Source organism: Myotis daubentonii, chromosome 15 (assembly GCF_963259705.1).
Source record: "Myotis daubentonii chromosome 15, mMyoDau2.1, whole genome shotgun sequence".
Taxonomy (NCBI): domain Eukaryota; kingdom Metazoa; phylum Chordata; class Mammalia; order Chiroptera; family Vespertilionidae; genus Myotis; species Myotis daubentonii.
In genome coordinates this window covers 58,510,299-58,531,163 of record NC_081854.1, presented here as the reverse complement: position 1 = coordinate 58,531,163, position 20,865 = coordinate 58,510,299, and the positions used below count along the sequence as shown (strand labels likewise).

At 61.4% G+C, this 20,865-nt stretch overlaps 1 protein-coding gene across 2 annotated transcripts in view; it reads right to left on the bottom strand.

Moving 5' to 3' along the window:
• Window positions 1-7,767: 7,767 nt before the first annotated feature.
• The window catches only part of ZNF536 (zinc finger protein 536), a 290,099-nt gene continuing 277,001 nt past the window's right edge, over window positions 7,768-20,865 (bottom strand). For both annotated transcript variants that reach the window (XM_059668157.1, XM_059668158.1), the window contains exon 6: window positions 7,768-8,512. In XM_059668157.1, coding sequence (XP_059524140.1) covers window positions 8,259-8,512 — 254 coding nt within the window. In that variant the 3' untranslated portion in view covers window positions 7,768-8,258. The remainder of the gene's footprint in view (window positions 8,513-20,865) is intronic.

Here is a 20,865-nt window from a genome sequence, read left to right as displayed (position 1 = left end):
GACTCCCGCACCCCCCACCCCCCACCGCTTGGAAGAGGCAGCGTCGACCCCGCACGGGCGCCGGCCACTGGACGCACAGTGGGAAGAGGCCGTGCCATCGCCGTCTCAGCTGTAGGAACGCACTCTGTTCAATGGCAGTGTCCCAGGTCGGGCGCTACTATGACGCGGGCCTAACCCAGGCCGCCCTGGAGGTGTGTGCGCAGAGGTCAGCGCAGAGGTCAGCGCAGAGGTCAGCACAGAGCCTCACCCGCAGCATCGCACACGGGCCCTGCGTGAGGCTCAGGCCCTGGAGGGAGCAGGGGGGGGCACAAGACCACCTGCTGGTAAGCCCGGGGCGCGAAGCCGTGCTGACGGGGTGTGGGGGCCGGAGCCAGTCCCGGCTCACCAGCCTGCAGCCTGGCAGCGTCACGGTGACGGCAGTAACAGAGCCTGCCAGTCCCTCCTGGTCCCCATGACAGGAAGCAGCACTGGAGCCCTGGCCGGTGTGGCTCGGCTGGTTGGAGCATCGTCGTGTGCAGCGAAAGGTCGCTGGTTCGATTCCCGGTCAGGGCACATGCCCAGGTTCAGGTGCAATCCCCGAACGGGGTACAGACCAGAGGCAGCCCGTCCATGCTTCTATCTCTCTCTCTCTCTGTGAAATCAGCAAGAACATACCCTGTGGTGAGGATTTCTTAAAAATCACAAGAAACCGTGCACACCAGCCCAGACGCCTTCTCCTCCGACCCCTCATGCTCCCCCCGGGTTCCAGTCCTGCCGGCCTGCTGGTTCCTCACACAAGCCACCGGGCGCCTGCGGGTCTTTGCTTGGGGAACACGGACCCTTCCTCTGGGAACCCCCTCCCTCAGCCCCTCCCCCACACCCAGCCTGGTCCCCATGTAGGCCCAGCCCCACTGCCCCTGGGAGGCGGGGTGCTCCATCTCCTTTCCTGTCCCCACTGCCCTTTGGGTCAATCACATTGACCTTGACGGGCACGAGGGAGTCACGGAGCTTGGGAGTTGGGACACGGAGGGCCACCCAGGAGCCGCCGTGGAAGGAGACGTGCCCCCAAGCTCGGTGGCGTGTGGCTTCCTGGGTCCTTCCTAGGTCATCAGGGACTTCCCGGACCTCCCTGGCCGAGCTCATGCCCGGCCCACCGCTGCCCAGCCCATGCCCAGCTCATGCCCAGCCCATGCCCAGCACACCCCCAAGGCAGAGCACGATCGCTGACAGCTGAGTGAGGGATGAGACAACTGGTCGACCAGGCTTCCTGGGCCGTCAAGGGTCACAGCAGCACCTGCTGGGTCAGGGGTCAATGCGTCCCTTGCTCTGAGGTCACTACCTGCTTCAGGAATCACAGAGCCACGGCGGCTGCCCTGACGACACTCTGTGAGTGACACCAGAGGCCTCTTCGGTGCGAGAGGCTGTGCGGGGCCCACGTCGGAGCTCCCCTGTGCCCTCAGCTTCCCCTTCTCTCTCTTTTTTAAAACTGATTTCAGAGAGAGGAAGGGAGAGGGAGAGAGTGATCGAAACAATGATGAGAGAGCATCATGGATCAGCTGCCTCCTGCACACCCTTTATCGGGGATAGAGCCGGCAACCGAGACATGTGCCCTGACGGGGAATCGAACCCTGACCTCCTGGCTGCTAGGTCGCTGCTCAATCACTGAGCCACACTAGCCGGGCAGCCTCCTCTCGTCCTGGATGGGTATGTCGGGCACCACACCCTGTGAGGTTTCTTCCCACGTGAACATGCAATGCGACGAAACGTTGATGGCCTGAAGGGAACATGGGCCCATTTTCAAGGCAAACACAATATTTTAAACTAGGGGCCTGGTGCACAAAATTTGTGCATTCGGTGGGGGGGGGAGGGGGAGGTCCCTCAGCCTGGCCTGCGCCCTCTCGCAGTCCGGGAGCCCTTGGGGGATGTCCGACTGATGGCTTAGGCCCGCTCCCCATGGACACCCCTAAGCCGATCGTCGGACATCCTTAGCGCTGCTGCGGAGGCGGGAGAGGCTTCTGCCACGGCCACTGCGCTCGCCAGCCATGAGCCCGGCTTCTGGGTGAGCGGTGCTCCCTCCGTGGGAGTGCACTGACCACCAGGGGGCAGCTCCTGCACTGAGTGTCTGCCCCCCTGGTGGTCAGTGCGCGTCATAGCGACCGGTCATTCTGCTGTTAGGCTGATTTGCATATTAGCCTTTTATTGTAGAGGATGCCTGGTGCCCTGTAGCAGCGTCCGCTACCCCCAAGAGGAGCCGAGGAGGAGCGGAGGGCAGCGGGGGTGGGGTTGGGGGTGGGGGAGTCAGGCTGCTCACTGCTAACAAATGCCCTTGCTCCCCCCTGCCACCCCCAGGCAGGCAGGGACCCTACCATCCAGCCCTGAGGCAGGAGGACTTCAGGGCTGGGCCTGGGCCTGTGGCAGGGAGGTAGGTGATCCCTCCCCGGCTCCCACACCCTGGGCCCGGCACAGCCCAACCCTCAGCGCCTAATTCCCGCCATCACCCCCCAGGAGCGCCTCTTCGCCGTGAGTTACGTCTGAAGGATTTGTGTGGACTCCCCAAAACCACCCGTCAGCAAACTGAGACGTGAGAGGCAGTCGGACAAGGCGGCGACCCCAGGTCACAGGCGTCAGAGCGGCCAGCTCAGCGGGGCGGGGAGGGCAGGCGCTGACCCGGCCGCTGGCTCCGACCCCCTGTGCTCGCCTCGCACAGGCAGGACACGTGGTGCGAAATGAAATGAGTCAGAAGACAGGAGCCCCCACGGCCACAGGAGCCCCACCCCCGCCCGGAGCCTGCCCTGCTCCCCACCCTGGTGCACGGCCGGTGACCAGTCCCTTCCAACCAGGCCCCACCCGGGGAGGGGACACACTGGGAACGGCAGCCTCCCAGGCCCAGAGCCCCAGGTGGGGCAGGTCTGCTGTCCGGGCTCCCCGGCCCCCAGGTCAGCTGGACAGAAGGGCCGCTGAGCGAGGCCCCTGCTCCCCTGCAGCGCCCCCTGTGCCCCGAGAAAAGACCATGGAGCCCGGTGAACCCACAGGCCTGCAGCTCTTCTCATGGGTTCCCTGGTGGCTGACGGCCGCACAGGGGCCTGGACCCGTGGGAAAGGCCAGCGGAAGCCGAACAGGCAACGCGCCCCCCGCCCTCAGCAAAGGTGCACCACGCAGTCCTGCCCCCGGCCCGCAGCTCGGCACCCACACCTCCCGCTTCTCCCAAGGCCCTGGCTGGAGCCGCACAGATCACTTTATAAACAAAGAAGCAGCCAGGCTCTCGGCTGCGGTGGCTCCATGATTGAGCATCGGCCTGTGAGCCAGGGTTCGACTCCCGGTCAGGGCACAGGCCTGGGTTGTGGGCTCGATCCCCAGTCGGTGGGGGGGGGGGGGGGTGCAGGAGGCAGCCGATCAGTGATTCTCTCATCATGGATGTTTCTCTCTCTCTCTCCCTCTCCCTTCCTCTCTGAAGTCAATAAAAATTATACTAAAAAAAAGCAAAAAAAAAGCCAGGTCCGATCCGAGGTGTTGGGGAACCGCTGGGGCTCTGGGCCTACTGTCCCTGTGTGTCCTTGACCTACAAACACGACCTGTCACCCTCCACCTGGAGACCCCTCTCCCTCCCACTGGCCGCCTTTCCTGGGAGCCGCAGGGAGACGGACACCCTTCAGACACATCCCCGGCTTCCTGCCTGGCCCCCTGCCCCCCTCCCAGGCCCAGGGCGCTGCCGGCTCAGGTGGGGGGGATGGCTGGAGCCTCTTCCGGCCGCTCCCCGCCCAACTCCTCATCACCCGAAGCGTAAATAATCACGCGGCTTAGGAACAGCCGCGGACAAGAAGCCGTAAAGCAGCGAAGATATATTTATGCCTTTATGTCCGAGAAATATTTCCTAAAAACGACGGTTTTATTTGGTGTGGGTTGGAGGGGGGCTGTGTGTGTACATAACCGCCCCCCAGGTTTTTCCCTGCCCCCCCCCCCGCAGGTCAGACCCCAGCACTCGACTTAGCAAATTGATAAGGCTCCGCGGGCAAGCTTTATTCGTCCTGACACGAGCCCATGCCCCGTTATAAGAAGAAGTAATCCGGAACAATCTCAGGTAATTAACACCTAGATAAACAAGCATAAATTCCTATATTGCATTTATTTGGACTACCACTCAAATATGCGTGAACCATGCTTTTTTAATTAAAAGATAAATCCATGTGACACTTAGCTTCAAACTTAATTATTCAGCATAGTATAATAAAAAATAGAGCCCATTAAATGTGTCTCACACTGTATTTCTGTATTAACAGCGAAACAGTTCGGTCGGGGATCATTTAAATTTTCCCCCTCCTCTTCCATCGCCTGTGATTTCCCTGGTCGCATAAGCCCTTCCCCTCCCTCCCCCTACCCGCCCCCCCCTCCCGCCCGCGCTCTGTCGCTCCCCTTTCTCTCAACAGGTGAAGAGAGGACGACACCAGCCCTACACGGACGGAAGGCCGGCCGGGCGACATCTTTAATCCTGCACGAGGCCGCGCCTTTCCTTCCGTCCCCGTGGGACCCCCGGGGTCCTGGAACGTGCCGGCCCTTCTGCCTGGAGAAGCGACCACAGTATTTAAGGCTGATTTCCTGGGGATGGTGCGTGCCGTCGGCCGGGGGAGGGCTGCATGATACACCGCCTCATGCAGATGTCAGGCTGGCGGGCAGGGGGGGGGGGGGCGGGGGGGGAGCGCGCACCCCCAAACACAGGAGCCGGCAGGCGGCCACGTCTGTGAGCGTTTCAGCACAAGCACCGCCTCGGCCCTGGGTGCCAGCAGCCCGGCAGCTCCGGGGGCAGGAGGAGAAAGCCCGTCCGAGCCGCCCCCGCCTCGGGGGACGGAGCAGCAGGTCCCCAGGGTCGCAGCGAGGACGGGCAGGTGACTGCGTGTGACTGCGTGTGCCATGGTACCCGTCAGCCGGACCGCGGATGGGCCGTGGTAGGAGGATTCGAACCCCCGTCCCTCACGGCCACACCCCACGCTCCGAGTCCCTTGGCCGCCTCTGGGCCTGGGCCATCGTGTTGGTGGCGTTGTGACCCCCTCCGTCCACCTCTTCCCCTGAGGGGGCCGCTCCCCGCCCCTCACCGTGAGCCGTGACTCACCTGGGCTGTTGGTGGCAGCAGGACTGCGAGGTTCCGTTCATTCCCTGCTCCCGTCCAGCGGCCCCACGTTTAAAAGAAGCGGGGTGACTCGCAGGCTCCTGTGAAGGGGGGCGCCTCTGCGACTACAGGTCTCGGGCCCTCAGATCCCAAGGCTGCAGCCGCGCTGACCCACCTGGGACCCAGGACCAACCCCAGGACAGCACACCCAGCCCAGCCCTGCCCGGCCCCTGGGGCCCACGCCCGCCCCTCCGCCAGCCTTGCCGCTCCAGCCGCACGCACCTCGGGCGGCGTCCTCGCCGCTGCCCTGGGAGAGGGAGAAGCCAGGCTCCTCGGTGGTGCGGAGGGAAAAGACCTCCCTCACTGACTGATTTAAAGACACCGCCTTTTACCAGTAAAATAGACCCGTGCTTCCCATGTCCTATCTAATCTCCGTGACATGAAAAGCCTTTTCTTTCCGAAGGTTTTACCTTATTGAAACTGGTTTCTGCCAGCCTTTCCGGAGACAGAGTTCACGCATGCACGTGGGTGTGCACGCATGCACATGTACACGCACAGCTACACATGCACACACGGGCCCACGCACATGCATGCATGTGTATATATGCAGACACATGCACACACGCGTGTGCACACACACTCCTTATACCGCACAGAGAGTCATTCAGCTCGAGCCCCCATGCGCAGGGACGGGTGCCCGGGATACGGCCGGGCCCTTTTCCCTCTTCCAGTGGGATGGGACCCGTCTCACCGTCCAACCCAGCTGCACGTCCGGCCTCCCCTTCCCGGCAGACAGACGGGACGAGGAAGAGAGGTTATTTTTTCAGAGGTAGAGGTTTTATTGCATAAAACACTGGATAGAACGGGACTACTTCAAAGACAGTTTATTCTAACAGCAGAAAGGAAACAGTCATTGCTGAAAAAACAACTTTTAATACTTTCTATACCAGAATAAAGTTCTGTCAACCGATGTATTATCATAATAAATAATGACCAAGAATAGACTTTAAATACAAAGGTGTCTACTTGTTACAAGCATAGCAACAAAACCCTCTACTCTACTGATCTCGGACTTCCCCGGAGAGCGCGCCTCCCCGGGTGCGGGCGGGAGAGGACCAGCATCACAGACCACGGGGTCACGGGGGGGAGCCGGACGCGCGGGCGGCGGGACCTGGTGACACGCGAGCCCGGCGCTGGCGCTGGTGCGTCGGGGGGGGGCGGGGTGGCAGCACGGGACCAAGTGGGATGGACACACACGCCACGACGGGGGGCTGTTCCCAGTGTCACACACAGAATTATTATTGCCTGGCGCATCGGACGATGCTCAGAAGACACGAGAGATACGGGGTTCCCAAAGTGCTAGAAATGGAATGTGGCTCTCATTTTTTTTCCTGTGTTTTTTTTTTTCTTTTTACTTTTTTTTAATCTTTTTTTTTTTTTTTTAATATATAGATACTTTTTTTTTTTCTCTGCTAAGATACCAAAGGCGGGGCAAACACACAGAAAGCAAGCGACCGGCACAGTCACCAAACACAGCAGCGCAGTTAAAACCCTACAGCTCACTACGGGCGGACGTCTCGGCACCAGCGCGGTCCTTCCTCTAGGGTCATGGAAACCGTTGCATTAATGTATCCACTCGAGTTAAGTAAGGCAGTGAGAACTAGTCTAGAAAACACGAGAGAGCAGCTGGCCGTGCGCCCGACGGCCCCGGTGCGCAGCGGCCTCGCGGTCTGGCAGCCCGTGGGGGGGGGGCGACACCCCCAGGCGCGTGCGCCCCGGCTTCCTGCCTCGGGAGGGCGAGCGCTGTGTGTACATCATTGCAGTTTAGTGCCGGGTAAACTGCTGGAGGCAGAGCTGAAGTGCTTAAGGCCCTGGGTTTTGTCCTGTGCTCCCAGCCTGCGGGGGAAGAGGGGCTTGTCTATTGATTTCTTTTTTTAAGTCCGAAGGATTCTGTTTTAGAAGCTGTGACTTCATCGCTTCTCTACCCCACAGGCAGCAGCACCGGTTCTGGGTCCCTCACAGGACGGGCGGGAGAGGCCGAACCGTCTCTCCATCCCAGCAGATTCAAGAATCGCCCTCAACTAGTCTTTCTTAAACCTTTTTTTTTGTTTTAAAGGAGTTAAGTGTTTTATTATTGGCCCTCAAAGTCTCCCTCGGGGCGGCGAAGTGGCGAAGAACTCGATAAATTTGGAGTACCCAATCAGTAGAAAAAATCTAAAATCTACAAAAATAGAGAACACGTTTGTTTTACAAAAACAGACATTTTAACTCAAACCGTTTTCTCCCTTGGCGGCCGGGAGCGGGGCGCCTGGACTCGCGCTTGAACCCGAGCTCCTGCGGAAGGGGTGCCCCCGCGCCCGGTCCTTAGAATCACAATCAAAGCCCGTCTTCCCACGAGGACACCCCTTGCCCTGACTTGCCAGCGCCTGACGGGGACGGGGTGGGCTGCTGTTTCTGAGCCATCGTTCAGCGTGTTCCCCTAAACCGCTTTCATTAGCCACCTTGTTTTATGAATCCAAAAATTAAAAATTAAGACAAACCAGAAAAAAAAAGCACTTTCCTTGATCCTGCAGTTTGAGCTAAAAATATTTTTAAAGGGGGGGGGGGTTAACCGCTCATCCCACCGGCGAGGGGGGCGCCCACAGACACTTCTTGACCTGGACGCGCTGAGTGAGGCCCATGGGGGGGGGGGCAGCTCGGGTTTCCTGCACAGCCGCCGCGCCGCCTATTGATTCCCTGGGCCGCGCACTCCAGCCTGGCTGGACCAATGCCACCTGTGCCCCCCTGCACCCCCTGCGCGCCCCTGGGGGGGCCAGGTCAGGGACACAGCGGGTGTCAGGTTCTGGGGGCGTTTCTAACAGGAGCAAGGACCCCGCCTTCCGGGCCACACCAGGGCGTGGGGATGGCGTCGCCTCTCGGCCGCCAGCAGAGCGTGGTGTGGGGACAAGGACGATGGGGCTGGCGTGGGCCCGGCCCCGGAGGCCGCCTTCCCCCAGGGACGCGGCCGGGACGTCCTTGTGGCCGGTAACAGCTTAGCAGCCATGGTCGAGGGCCGGTCTGTTTGAATATAGATATAGATCTCTCTCTAATCTCTCCAACGTCCTAGACACTAGTGGGGGCTGGGGGGGGACCGTGATCCCCCCGATGCAGCGAGCTCGCTCTCCTCCAGGCGCCAGCCCTAGGCCTGGGCCAGGTGGCCGCCCAGGGCCGGCTCCTCGGGGGCCTGGCCGCCCTCCTCCGCCAGCTCCGCGCCCCCCGCCGCCGCCTCGTCCACACCCGCCGCCTCCGAGTCGACCCTGGAGCGCTTGAACCTGCGGTCGGGGTACTGGCTGTTGTCGAAGGGCATGCGGTGCACGCAGAGCACGTGGGTCTTCAGGTTCCCCTTCTGAGAGGCACTGTAGGGGCAGTAGCGGCACTGGAAGGGCCGGTGACCTGCGGAGAGAGAGGCAGTCAGCCAGCAGCTCAGGCCCTGCGCCCCATGGCGGGGCTAGGGTCCCCGTCACCCAAGGTCCCTGTTAGTCACCCGCAGCCCGTCATCCACGGTCCCTGTCACCCACGGCCCCTGTCACCCACAGCCCGTCACCCACAGTCCCTGTCACCCACGGCCCCTGTCACCCACGGTCTCTGTCACCCACAGCCCCTGTCACCCACAGCCCGTCACCCATGTCATCAATACCATGTGTCTTAGGACTTTGCCAAAGTCACACAGCAAAGGAGAGAAAGGCAACCAATCCGTCTATTTGGACAAATAAGAAGTTACTAAGTTACCAAATCAGAGTAACATGGGCGGGGGTGTGACATCTGTTTATCCAGCCAGAGGTTTTGTGTGTTTTTGATACGTTTTTATTGATTTCAGAGAGAGGAAGGGAGAGGAAGAGAGAGAGAAACATCCATGATGAGAGAGAATCATGGATCGGCTGCCTCCTGCACGCCCCACATCAGGGATCGAGCCCGCAACACGGGCCTGTGCCCTGACGGGGAATCAAACCGTGACCTCCTGGTTCATAGGTGGACGCGCAGCCACGGAGCCACGCCGGCCGGGCTACTCCGCCTGAGAGTTTAAGGCCGACTGTCCAGGTGACAGGAGAGAAAGCTCCCCACACCTGGAACTCCCTTTTCATAGAAAGTTAGAGGGTGAATATTTGGACGGATACAATGCTTGCACTGAAAGAACAACAGAGGAGCCAGGCTTCCACCTGCTCGTTGCTGAAATTCAAGAATTTACTGTGGGTGTGGAAATCTGCATTTCAGATGACTCCACGTGTGATGAACTGTTATTCCTGCTGGAGTTATTTTTCTCCAACTGCTGAGAAATGTAGGAGCCACTCTTGGCTCTCAGTCTGTGGGAGGACATTCTTTTCTTTCTTTTCTTTTCTTTCTGGTTAATCCTCACCTGAGGATATTTTCCCGCTGATTTTTAGAGAGAGTGGAAGGGAGAGGGAAAGACAGAGAGAGAAACATCGATGTAAGAGAGACACATCCATCGGTTGCCCTGACTGGGGCCGGAAATTGAGCCTGCAACCAAGATATGTGCCCTTGACTGGGAATCGAACCCGCCACCCCCAGTCCTATGGGCTGATGCTCTAACCATTTGGCACACCGGCCAGCATCCACGAAGGTGGAGCTGGGAGAGCAGCTCTGGAAACCACGCTTTTCTGGAAAGGCTCGGAGTCGGAGCAAAGACGGGTCCCCGGGTCTCACCCTCGCGCTCGATGCCTGGGCCCTGGAGCGCAGCAGACGCCGCAGCCCGCCCTCGGGGAGCCGCGTGGCATCCGGTTGGGGAAGTCGCGAGGGAACAACCGTGCCCCCGAGGCTGGGGAGCCGTGGACGTGCTGTCCCACCCGGAGTCCGGCCAGGGCTGCTTCCATTTGCCCACAAAGCAAACAAGGACATACGGGCGCAATTCCCGGGAACGTGCTCACTGCACGCGCAGCCCTTTCCCGAGAGCCGCTCCCCGACGCCCCTGTACCCGCCAACAGTCTTGTCCCCCGGAAACCGGAGGCCCGGCCGACGTTTGCAGCGGAAACTCACTCCCACCAGAGCCTGCGGAGCCCGAAGCTGCCTCCCTGTCCGTGGGTGTCAGGAGGGCTCGGTCCCTCGTCCTCCCCGACAGAGGGTCCCAGGTCAACGCCTTCGACCTGCTGGACTCTCCGCTCCCAGGGCCCCTCAGACCCGGCCGGGCTGGGCCTGGCCGCCCCGGACATGCCAGGTGCCCCTCCGCTCCCCCTGGGACCTCCTTGCCCGGAACCTGCGGTGCCACCTGCCTTCCGAGGAGCCGCCGGACCTCCCGGCGCAGCCCTGACCACCGTCCAGGCCCCGGCGCGCCCCGCTGGTCCCGTTCGCTCGGTGAGACGGGAACTGGGTGTGGGCGTATGTGCGTGTGCGTTTGGAGGAGGAGCCTCCACAACACGGGGGGTCATGACGAACCCGACCCGGCCCCCACCCTGCGAGGAGAAGCCAGGCCCACGCTCACAGCCTCCCACGTCCGTCGCAGCAGCACATTCGAGCTCTGGGCCGTTCTGCCAAGGAGAGCTTCCAGCCCCCTGCACAGGCGAGGAGGCTGAGGCTCAGTGAACCCGCAGCTGGACTTGACAACCAATGTCCAGGGGCTACACCCAGGTCCCGAACTCTCCCAAGACTTCCTAGAAGCATGATCACAATGTGTTTTATAAGATACACACACACGTACATGAAACACATATGTTCACACAAACACTGCTCGCAGCACAAAATATGAACACACATAAACACAGACACACACTCAGACATGCATGCACACACATGCATGCACACACATGTATACACACGGACATACACACACACACCCTTCTGTGAGCTTTTGATGGTCTGGCCACACTGAGGTAGGAGAAAGTTCTTGGAGGAATGGAGGAATGGAGGGGTGGGTTCCCCCCCCCCCCCGTGAAGGTGAGTGTGAGGAGCAGGTCACAGGTAGAGGGAGGCTCCGGGGGCCGGGGGGCAGGCCCTCGGGACCCTGGGAAGCTGGGACCCCCCGTGGGAGGAGGGAGGGGGGACAGCCCGCAGCCTGGTCCCATGTGCGTCCAGGGCCAGAGCCCGACAGCGCCGCCCAGGCCCACCCCCTCCCGCCCTCACCTCTCACTCCCGGGCCATCAGCGCTCCCCGTCACGGGTGCAGAGAGTAAGTACATCATACGTTAATTTGTATTGTCACTGCGCGTCCCGCCGCGGTAAGGAGCGCATCCATTTTTAATCCACTATGAATAATATATAAATATGTATACGGAGCGGAGGGTCAAGCGAGTGCGGAGAGAGCAGGGCGTCCGTTGTTTATGACAAAAGTGGGGAGCGGGCGTTTTTCTCACTTCCTGCTCTCTGCCGGGAGGCAGGCGCCTGTCCTCGGGGCGCCATCCGTTAATTACAGCCGCGGCTCCTCTGCTCTGGACCCCGAAACATGGCCTCTTCTGGGGGGGCGGGGGGGTGGCCGGGGAGAGGGGCTGCAGGGAGGGCCCTGCCTGGGGCATCCGTCCCTGGGAGGGGGGGCGAGGAAATGTCTGACGCCCACTCATTCCCCAGGGCACATTTTGGGGAGCCGCCCCCCTGTTCTCATGGGTAGTGAGATGTGTCCTGTTTTACAGACACCAGAACCGGGCCCAGACCTGGTCCAAAGTCAGGTGTGCACGCGGCCCCGTTCTGGCCAGGTCACCAGGTGGTCTCAGAGCAGAGGCTCGGTGCCCCCACCAGGGCCCTGGGGGTGGCCGCAACCAGGCCACTCGCTAACTGGGCCCCAGCACCCCGCCGCCGCCTCCTGGCCCCCAGGCCGGGCGGGGCGAGGAGTCGGGGCACCCACCCACCGGCAGGCGGCTTCCGGGGCACCGCGCAGCATATGCAGATCTCCCCTAATTTCCCTAATTCCAACCGGCAAGATGGCTCTCATCAGGCGCGTAATTTCTGTTTTCAGTTTTCAAAAAAACACTCCTCCGTCTCATCAGAGGTGCTAACGCGCTTCGGGAGGCCCTGCCTCTGAATGACTCTGGGTTTTACGTTCCGTGATTTGGGTTAAACTGAAGCACCCCGCGGCTGTTTCACTTGCTGAAAGTGAACAAAAAGAATATTCTTTGTTAATCCTCACGGGATATTTTTTCCATTGATTCTTAGAGTAGAGCGAGAGAGAGAGAGAGAGAGAGAGAGAGAGAGAGAGAGAGAGAGAGAGAAACATTGATGTGACAGAGACACATCCATCAGTGGCCTCCCGCACACGCCCCAACCAGGGCCGGGATCAGGCCTGCATCCCAGGCACATGCCCTTGGCCGGGAATCAAACCCGGACCCTCTGGTCTGCGGGCCGTCGCTCCAGCCACCGAGCCCCCGGCCAGGGCCTGGCGGGAACTTTGGTCTGTGTGGTCACGGAGTGAGGGCGTCAGGAGGAACTCAGGTCCAGCTTAACCTCTAAGGAGGCTCTGCCCTCGTGAATCGGCCTCCGGGGGTTTCTGAGCGTCCGAGCTGCAGGCGCTGCCTCGCGCTGTGCGGCACTGGGTGTCGGTGTCTCCACTCTGCTCGCCGACACGCAGAGAGATTCCTCCTCATCGCTGCTCAGCCGCGTCGCCGTGCATGCTCCGCGCTTAATCATCACTCGCATTTTTTCATTTTATTTTTTCCAGTTTCCTTGCATTATGACAGTGTCTCTGTTACCGGTTTTTAAGAGCTTGTTTACGACTGGAGATGTTAACCATTTCTCACGCACTGCAAATGAAATACCATGTTTTTTGTTACCATTTTCCTCTGGTGTTTTACCGTTAGGTTGTATCAAACTTGTGCATTAGATATCATCATGTTCTGTTTAAAAAAAAAAAAAGACGCTGGGCATACGTGGCAGAACCCACAGGGCCCAGGCAGAGCCCAGGCAGAGCCCAGAGCGGTGCTCACAGCAGGCTCCGAGCAGGGCCAGGCCCCCGGAGGCGCGGCCGGTGCCAGGGCCGGGGCAGGAACCTCGCAGGACGGCCCTGGTGCCCCTGGGCCGGACAGCACGAAACTGCTCCAAACCCACAGATGATGGGGGGCAGGGGGGACAGGCCCCCGTGGCCAGAAGAACAGAGTAAACGACATTGTCTTGAATTATATAACCCAACATAGAAAATCCACATCCCCTCCGTGGCGTGGCTACAGGAACGAAGCGGTAAGCACGTGGGGAAGGGAGAGAAGTGGCCCCAGACTGTCCGCGTGGACAAAATCTATATAAATGCCCCCCGAGGTGAGGCCCGACGCCCCTCCCCCACACGGCTGCCTGGCGGCCCCTCCCAGCATCCCGCGGGGGGGGGGGGGGGGAGGGGGGGGAGAGGGACCGCACAGCGCAGGCACCTGGCGGGCAGGTGACCAGGTCCGGGACAGCAGGGCCGGATTTCAGGTGACGAGGAGGCGCGTTACCCCTGTGGCTCCCCCCGCCAGCCCACACCCCAAGTCTGACACGGGAAACCCGACTGAGGATGGTCCGCCGACACACCCGAGAGCAGCGCGGGAGACGTGAGGAATCCGGATCAAACACGGGCTTTACCTCATAGTAACACACTGATGCTGGGCCATTGGTTGGTCGGATCATCCTGCCAATGTCAGATGCGGTAACGGAGGAGAACGGGTGAGCTGTGGGGACGCTCTCGCAACCCACGCACGTTCGCGTGAATCTAATCTGCGCCAAATAGAAAGGTCACTTCCAAGGTGCCCAAAGTTCCACGTGGCTGACTCCCAGCGGGCCTGCCCCAACACGCCAGCGCTGTCGGGGGGGCCCGTGTGGCCACGGGGCTCCTCCGGCTGCCGGACACGCCACCAAGCCCGCGTGGCGGGGCCTGGTCACGCCCGCACATTCTGTGCTACTGCTGGTATGAATCTGAGTTTACACGTGATGGGGACACGCACATCTGCCCTCATAAAGGACCCGCAGGGACCGTCCGCAGAAAGGGTCAGGGGACCGACGCTTACCACACGGGAACCAAGGCTCCGGTAGCGGCTTTTCTTCCGCCCACGCAGCACGCTGGGCCGAGAGCGACAGGACTCAGAGCAAAGCAGGGTAAAGCGTAAACGTCTCGCCTGGCGGCCTCGCCAGGAGCCTCAGACGCCGTCATGTGCCAGAAACAAATAAGACAGAGGCGGCAGAGCGGGGCCGTGGCATCGCGGAGGGAGGCACGGAGGAAAAGCCACCCCGTCTTCCCTTTCTTCTCTCCCTTTCCGGGTGGGCAGGCATCGGCTGGGCTGCAGTGAGGAGCAGGCCCGCTCCCTCTAGTCACCCACACCCACACCCACACCCACGGCCCCACCTCGGCCTCGTGCAGAGCGCAGCCTGCAGGCCACCCGGGGCCCCTCCCCACAGTGCCAGCCCTGGGCCCCTCCACCCCCACCAGACGCAATACACAGGGAGAGGGACGTGGGGGCGGGTGGGGGGAGCGGGTCAGAAGCCCAGGGAGGCCTTGGGGGGCCGGGGACAGGCAGCCACATGCCAGGGACACACACACACACACACCCAGGTCTGGGAGCTGCTAACCTAAGAGGATCTGTTTAATCAGCTGCCTGAACAATCGCAGGGGCCTTGGAAAGGGAGCCGCCTGTGCATCGGTGAGGGCGTTTGATCTCATTGAGCACAGCACTTAGAGAAAAGGGGAAAGCCGGGGCAGGGGAGGCGGCCAGGCCGTGGGGAGGAGCCGCCCCGCTGACCTCAGCTTGTCCGGCCGCTGCCCCCGCGACCCTCTCCCAACCCTCTCCCGCTGGACCTCGCCCGGGGCCACCCACGGCCACCCCCCCAGCGGCTGCTGCAGAAGACCTCGCGGCGGATCCGCCTGGGGCTGCCTGGCGCTCCGAGCCCGGCCCTCCGGGCAGACACAGTCAAGGCAAAGAGGAGCCTTTGAGATTTCCCCCTTCAACTTCCCACAACAACCTCAGCAAAACCACATGACTCGCCTTCGACAATCTCCCTGGTGTGTTCGCTGCTACTTTGGCAGGAAGTCAGAATGGCTGTTATATAAATTCCATCTGATGCCAGCGCGGCCATCTGTGAGCGAGGCTGCTGCACCCAGGCTGCCTGCAAAGCCACGCTCCCCGGGGCGGGGGAGGGGAGATTTGATTAATTTGCAGAATGCTTGTGATTTGCTCATATATTATTATAACCGCTCATCAGCACATGACACGTTCCCGGCCCTCGGTGCAAGCACCGCTCGGTTTCAGCAGTTTCTTGCGTCGGCACCTGACAGACTGCAGGGCCTCTGATGACTTTCAGATGCTTACAAACAGCAATTCTATCCTCGGGGTCGGAGAGAAAAACCGGAGGAAACAGAGGGGCCGGCTCGGCTGTTCGCTTCCTTCCCGGATATCCACGGGATGGAACTCCCAGGGGCGGGCGGGGCAGGGCAGCCTCAGCGAAGAGCCCTCCCGGCCCCCAGGTGCTGCCTGCGGAGGCAAAGGCCCTCTCCAGGGGCAGGTGGGGCGATGCCAGGCAGCCCGGTGCCTGCCCGGAGCCCGCGGGCCCTCTGCCTCTGCGTCGGGGTCCCTTCCCTTCGCCCACTTTTCATCCCCTAGTAACCTCCGCGTTCTCTGCACACAGGGGCCTCACAGGGCGCTGGGATTTCTGCTCACCGCCGCCCCCCACCCACCCACCCCTTTTGGAGGACGGAGGATGCTCTGAGCTCTGCCTCTGTGCTCGATGGCCTGTTTCAGATTAGAGATTTCAGCAAGAACACAAAGGCTCAGACTGCGCATCACCCGCGTACAAGGACCCGCAGAAGGAGGGCCGTAAAGCGCCCGCGCCATCTGTCCGCCAACAATAACCTGCTTGCCGGGAGCCTCGCAAATTACTCAGCGCCCGCCCTCCCCAAATGACGGAGCCGGAAGCCGAGCAGAGGCCGCAGGGAGACCCCCTTTGATGTCCTTCGGTACCTCCCACCCCCTCGCCCACACCCCCAAACTGATTGCTAGCAGTTGAAGAATGTCTGGGGGACAGGGAGCCTTTTATTATCCGGATCGGCCTATCCCCTGCGGCCTGGGATGCGGGCGGGGGGCGGGGGCGCTGGCTGGCTCCCCACTAGGCCTTTGGGACAACTGGTGGCCGGGACGCCTGGCTCGGGCCCTCCCCCTGTGTCTGGGAGGGGAGGGGACGGGGGGAGGGGTCCCCTGAGCAGACCCCACTCTCAATAGGAGAGTCCTGACCGACCTCTGTCCAGCAGGCTGCTCAGCTGGTCGCTGGCTTTTGCTCTGAATTTTGTGGGAGGTGTTTCGACAACACAGACGGGGCTCCTCCCCGGCCCCAGCCCCCCTGCTCCAAAGAAACACGCTCCCTCACCTTTTCTTGCTCAGACTGATAGGGACTGCCTCACTGACCCCCTGGGCATAAGCTACTCATGATAATTAGCCAGAATCTTCACTCAAGCTACAAAATTCCGTTGAAAATGATTTACTGAAATGGAAGGAAAAGGAAGACCAACCGTCCGCCAACAGCACTGAATACGGTTTTGTTTGTTGCGGGAACATTTTCTTTTTTTTTCTTTTTTTTCTTTTTTTTTTAAATATATTTTTTATTGATTTTTTACAGAGGGAAAGGGAGAGAGATAGAGAGTTAGAAACATCGATGAGAGAGAAACATCGATCAGCCGCCTCCTGCACATCTCCCACTGGGGACGTGCCCACAACCCAGGTACATGTCCTTGACCGGAATCGAACCCGGGACCCTTCAGTCCGCAGGCCGACGCTCTATCCACTGAGCCAAACCGTTTTCGGCAACGGGAGCATTTTCTGTTGGATGCTCTGGGCTGTTCCGAGCCTGGACCGCGGGTCCCACCGGGGAAGGCACGGCGTCGGGGCAGTCCTCCCGTCACAGGTGGGAAGAGCCAGGCGCAGACAGTCGGTGCCCTGCAGGGTGACCAGCTTAAGCCAGCTGCTCCGCCCCGACCCCTCCTCTCTCAACCCCCAGAGCCCCCCAAGTCCCTGCCTGAGGAGGAGCCTGGAGCCCCCTTTAGTGCCCAGGAGGCCCATGGGCTACTGTCCATGATTATTAACAAGCGGCCACGCAAGCCTTTCTTTCCGGCGTCTCACAATAGACCTCGCGGCTGTGCAGGGAGGGGAGAGCTGAACTGAACGAGGCTGCGTGTCAAGTTCACCGCCTCCCAGATTCCAGAGACTCCCTCTCTTTCCTGGGGTGTCCTCCCCAGAGCCAGGGCCCACCCCACACCCGTCCCCCCCCCCGCCCCCCCACGGCGGCCTGGGCCACGCAGAGCCCCTCCAATACAGGCCTGGTGTCAGGGCTGCTGGTCCCACCCCCCACCGCCCCTGGCCAAACCCTGCCCCAGCAGGCGACCAGGAAACAAACGCGGTTGTCGGATTTGGGGGAGGTCTCAAGAGGTCCCCCTTGCCTTCCCCCGTTTTCCAGACGCCCCCAACCTGCTGTCAATTAGGCCCCGTTTACACACAGCCTGGCTGAAATTTGGGGGGTGGGGGAGGGGGGCGGGGAGTCTCGCATTCAAACCACCGGATGTTTATGTTTTCAAGATACACGTGCCCATGGCGGCCCCGCGGGAATCTGCACGCTCCCAAGTCCAGCGCCCCACGTGCCCCCCAGCCCCGAGTCAGAGCTCCCCCCATCTGCCCCCGTTATTCCCTTTTCTTCTCACCACCTGTCACCCTCGTCTCTGCCGCGTGAGCCGCGCCCTGTGATTGGCTGAGCGCTTCCGCACACGTGACCCTGGGAAGCGGCTAGGAAGGCGCATGCGGCCGGGATTGGCTGAGCGCTTCCGCACACGTGACCCTGGGAAGCGGCCCGGGAAGGCACCCGCGGCTGGTGGCCCAGGTCCTGCTGGCCACTTCCCGGGCCCCTGGCGCCTTGGCTGTCCGAGGAAATATCCTAATTTTTATTTTCTGTCTGACACCCACGTCGTGGCAACCACGGCCACATCCGCGGGAGAGGGACCAGGTGACTGAGCAGCACAGCTGCCCGCGCGGGCCTGGAGGGCACAGGAGGGACCAGGGACGGCGCCGGTCCCGGAGGCAAAGCGGTTCTGCCACCGCGTAGGTTTGTCATGTCACCAGCCCGGCGCCCCAGACACGGTTCCGCCTCCGCTTTCCCACCTGTTCTCCGCTGTGCCCGGGCCCAGGAGGCAAAGCCCAGCCTTCCCGGAACACAGTCAGGCCCGAGGCGGAGGCAGCGGCTGGGGGGGGTGGGGGGCTCTGGCCCAGCACCTGCCGGGCATCTGGGGGCCGAACCTCCTTTCCTCACCTGCCCCGGGCCGAGCGAGGGCCACCTGCTCAGAGAGGGGCCAGGCCCAGGCTGCGGACACAGACCCTGAGGCCAGCACAGAGCTGACCAGGGGTGAGCGTGCCCACTGCCTACGCTGCTGCCCGCAGAGGCTGCCCAATAGGTTCAGTGCCAGCCTCCCGCCCGCCCCCAGGAGGGGATGCCACGTGGGCTGAGGGTCCCAACGCAGGGCTCCCCTGGGCGAGAGCCTCCGAGGCACCGCTGTCCCCTCTCAGGCGCCCACTTCCCTTCCATGAAACACAGAGCCCATCCGCTGAGTGGGGCCGAGCCTGTCACAGGTAAATGCATCCCGAGTGAGTGGCCTGACCCGCGGGCCTGGCTGCCTTTTGCTGCAGCGTTCACCGCACCGTCGGTATTACGTCTGTCACAGACACAGGCCAGCCGAGCCGTGGGACTGACGGGGTGCCCAGAGCGGTCCCCGTGCGCCCACATGCCGCAGTGAGAACGTGCCGGCGCTCTCCGGCTGACGCTGGGAGCAGAGCGCGCACCTCAAGCCCCAGGACATTTATTAGACGCCGCCATCCCCACGCAGCTGACATTTCAAAGGGTCCCCTGGCGCCCAGAACAAAGACCCTCAGGCACACACTCCCCCACAGCGAGGACTCCAACCCCACAGGAACACAAGATAAATAAAGCCCGGCTCTCAGCTTGGGGGCGGGGGACCTGAGCCACTCAGGCAGCGCCCAAGTGAGCTTGGCTCCGCGCACCTGCACGGAGGGGCGGGCAGGCGGCAGGAGGCGGCTCAGCCCCCATCGCTGTCTCCGTTTCCTGGCTTCAGACCCTCAGCATGAGCTTCAGACCCAGGCGGGTGTGCTCCTGCCTTCGCCTCTCCCGCAGCCGCAGGCACAGGGCCGTGGTCTTTAAAAAATAAAGTAAAACATTCCAGGCTTCCTGCACCCGTAATAAAATCCGTCTTCTGCCACGAGGACACGCAGGGAGAGAGCAGGAAGCACTGCACAGTCCGTGTCTCCGGGAATCATGTAAATACACGTAAACGGGAAATCCGAAGTCGGAGTAGGCACTGCGTGTATCCCACAGAGCAGACCCGAGCGGCGGCGGGCCTGGCAGGCGGGCGTGGCAGGCATCTCAGCAGGTGGGGCTGGGGGTGCCCCGTCCATGCATCCTGGGGTCCCCAGTCCTCGCTCCTTTTTCTAGGGGGGGTTGTTTACAAAGTCACCCTTCTCAGTTCCTGGAGACCCAGGCACTGTGCACCCCACACGTAAGCAGCCCTTCCTAACGGAGCTGGTAGGTGCCAGTGACCGCATTCCTGACTTTGCCCTAAAGATGGTGATTGCCCACAACAAGGAATTGAGGCACAGCATGGACTTTCTCCACAGACGTGTCCAATGGTGCCCGACGGGGCCCACTCTTCGTGAAAGGACGGACGTCTCCCCGGGTCAGACGGGGGAGGCAGGGTGCGCCTGACACCCAGTCCCGGGCCCGGAGCACGGAGCCCCCACGGAGAGAGCTGGGCTGCGTCCCCTCAGGATCCGACTGGCTGGACTCGGGAATGTGGGAACCTGCGATTTATTTCGTTTTAATTCAATTTGGTCTCACATCCTGTTTTGCAAGTCAGCAAGATGGGCGAGGTTTGCCGAAAAGGGGGTGGACGGAAGGAGGGAACGCGGTCGCCACGCAGGCTGCGCCGGCCCCGCGCTGGCCGGCCCCGCGCTGCCTCCTGAGCACACGGCGCCCAGCCTGCCCACAGCCCGCGGCCCGCGGCCTCACTATCTCCGCTGAAGGGCCTATTTGTCTGCTTTAAGTGAAATCACTCAATTCTCAAAAGTCAGTGGAGGACTTCAGGAGGGGGAGGGCTCAGATAGGCTACTCCAAATAAGTTCCATTAATCAAAAGACACAGTGTAATGTAACTAATATTTTACAATTAGGGAAGACAAGATGGAACTCAAAGCCATCTATCTCTCTTACACCGCATGATCATCGATTCATAATCGGGCCTGAGAGTCGCAGCGAGATGCATTTACTGGATGGGGCGCGGGGGGAGGGCCGGTCGGAGCCGAGATAATGAACACGATGAGAGCGCGGGCTGAGGCTGAGCCGGGATGACAGGGAGCTCACGCTGACGGATGACATGAAGACGCGGCCGACACCTGACAGCCGCCGCCCCCTCCTTCCCCGGCGCCGGGTCCTCCGTGACCCGGTGAGCGGCCGGCCAGGGCCACGGGGCCTCAGGGCCAGGCTGCCCGGGCCCGGGCCCAGGTGAGCGCCACTCTGCGGGGCTGGGCCTCCCACTGTCCGCCCTCCTGGGCACCCGGGGACGCCGGACGCTCGCCGCTCCATCTGTTTGGCAATAAAATGTCCACGACTTCACAGAGAGTCACTGCCACCTTCAGGAAGAGACGAGTTGGCCCTTTCCAAAAGGGGAGAGAGAGAGAGAGGAAGGGGGGGGGGGGGAGAGGAAAAGAGAAAGAGAGAGAGAGAAAGAGAGAGAGGAAGAGAGAGAGAGAGGAACGGAGAGGGAGACAGAAGAAGGAAGGAAGGAGAGAGAGAGAGAAGGAAGGAAGGA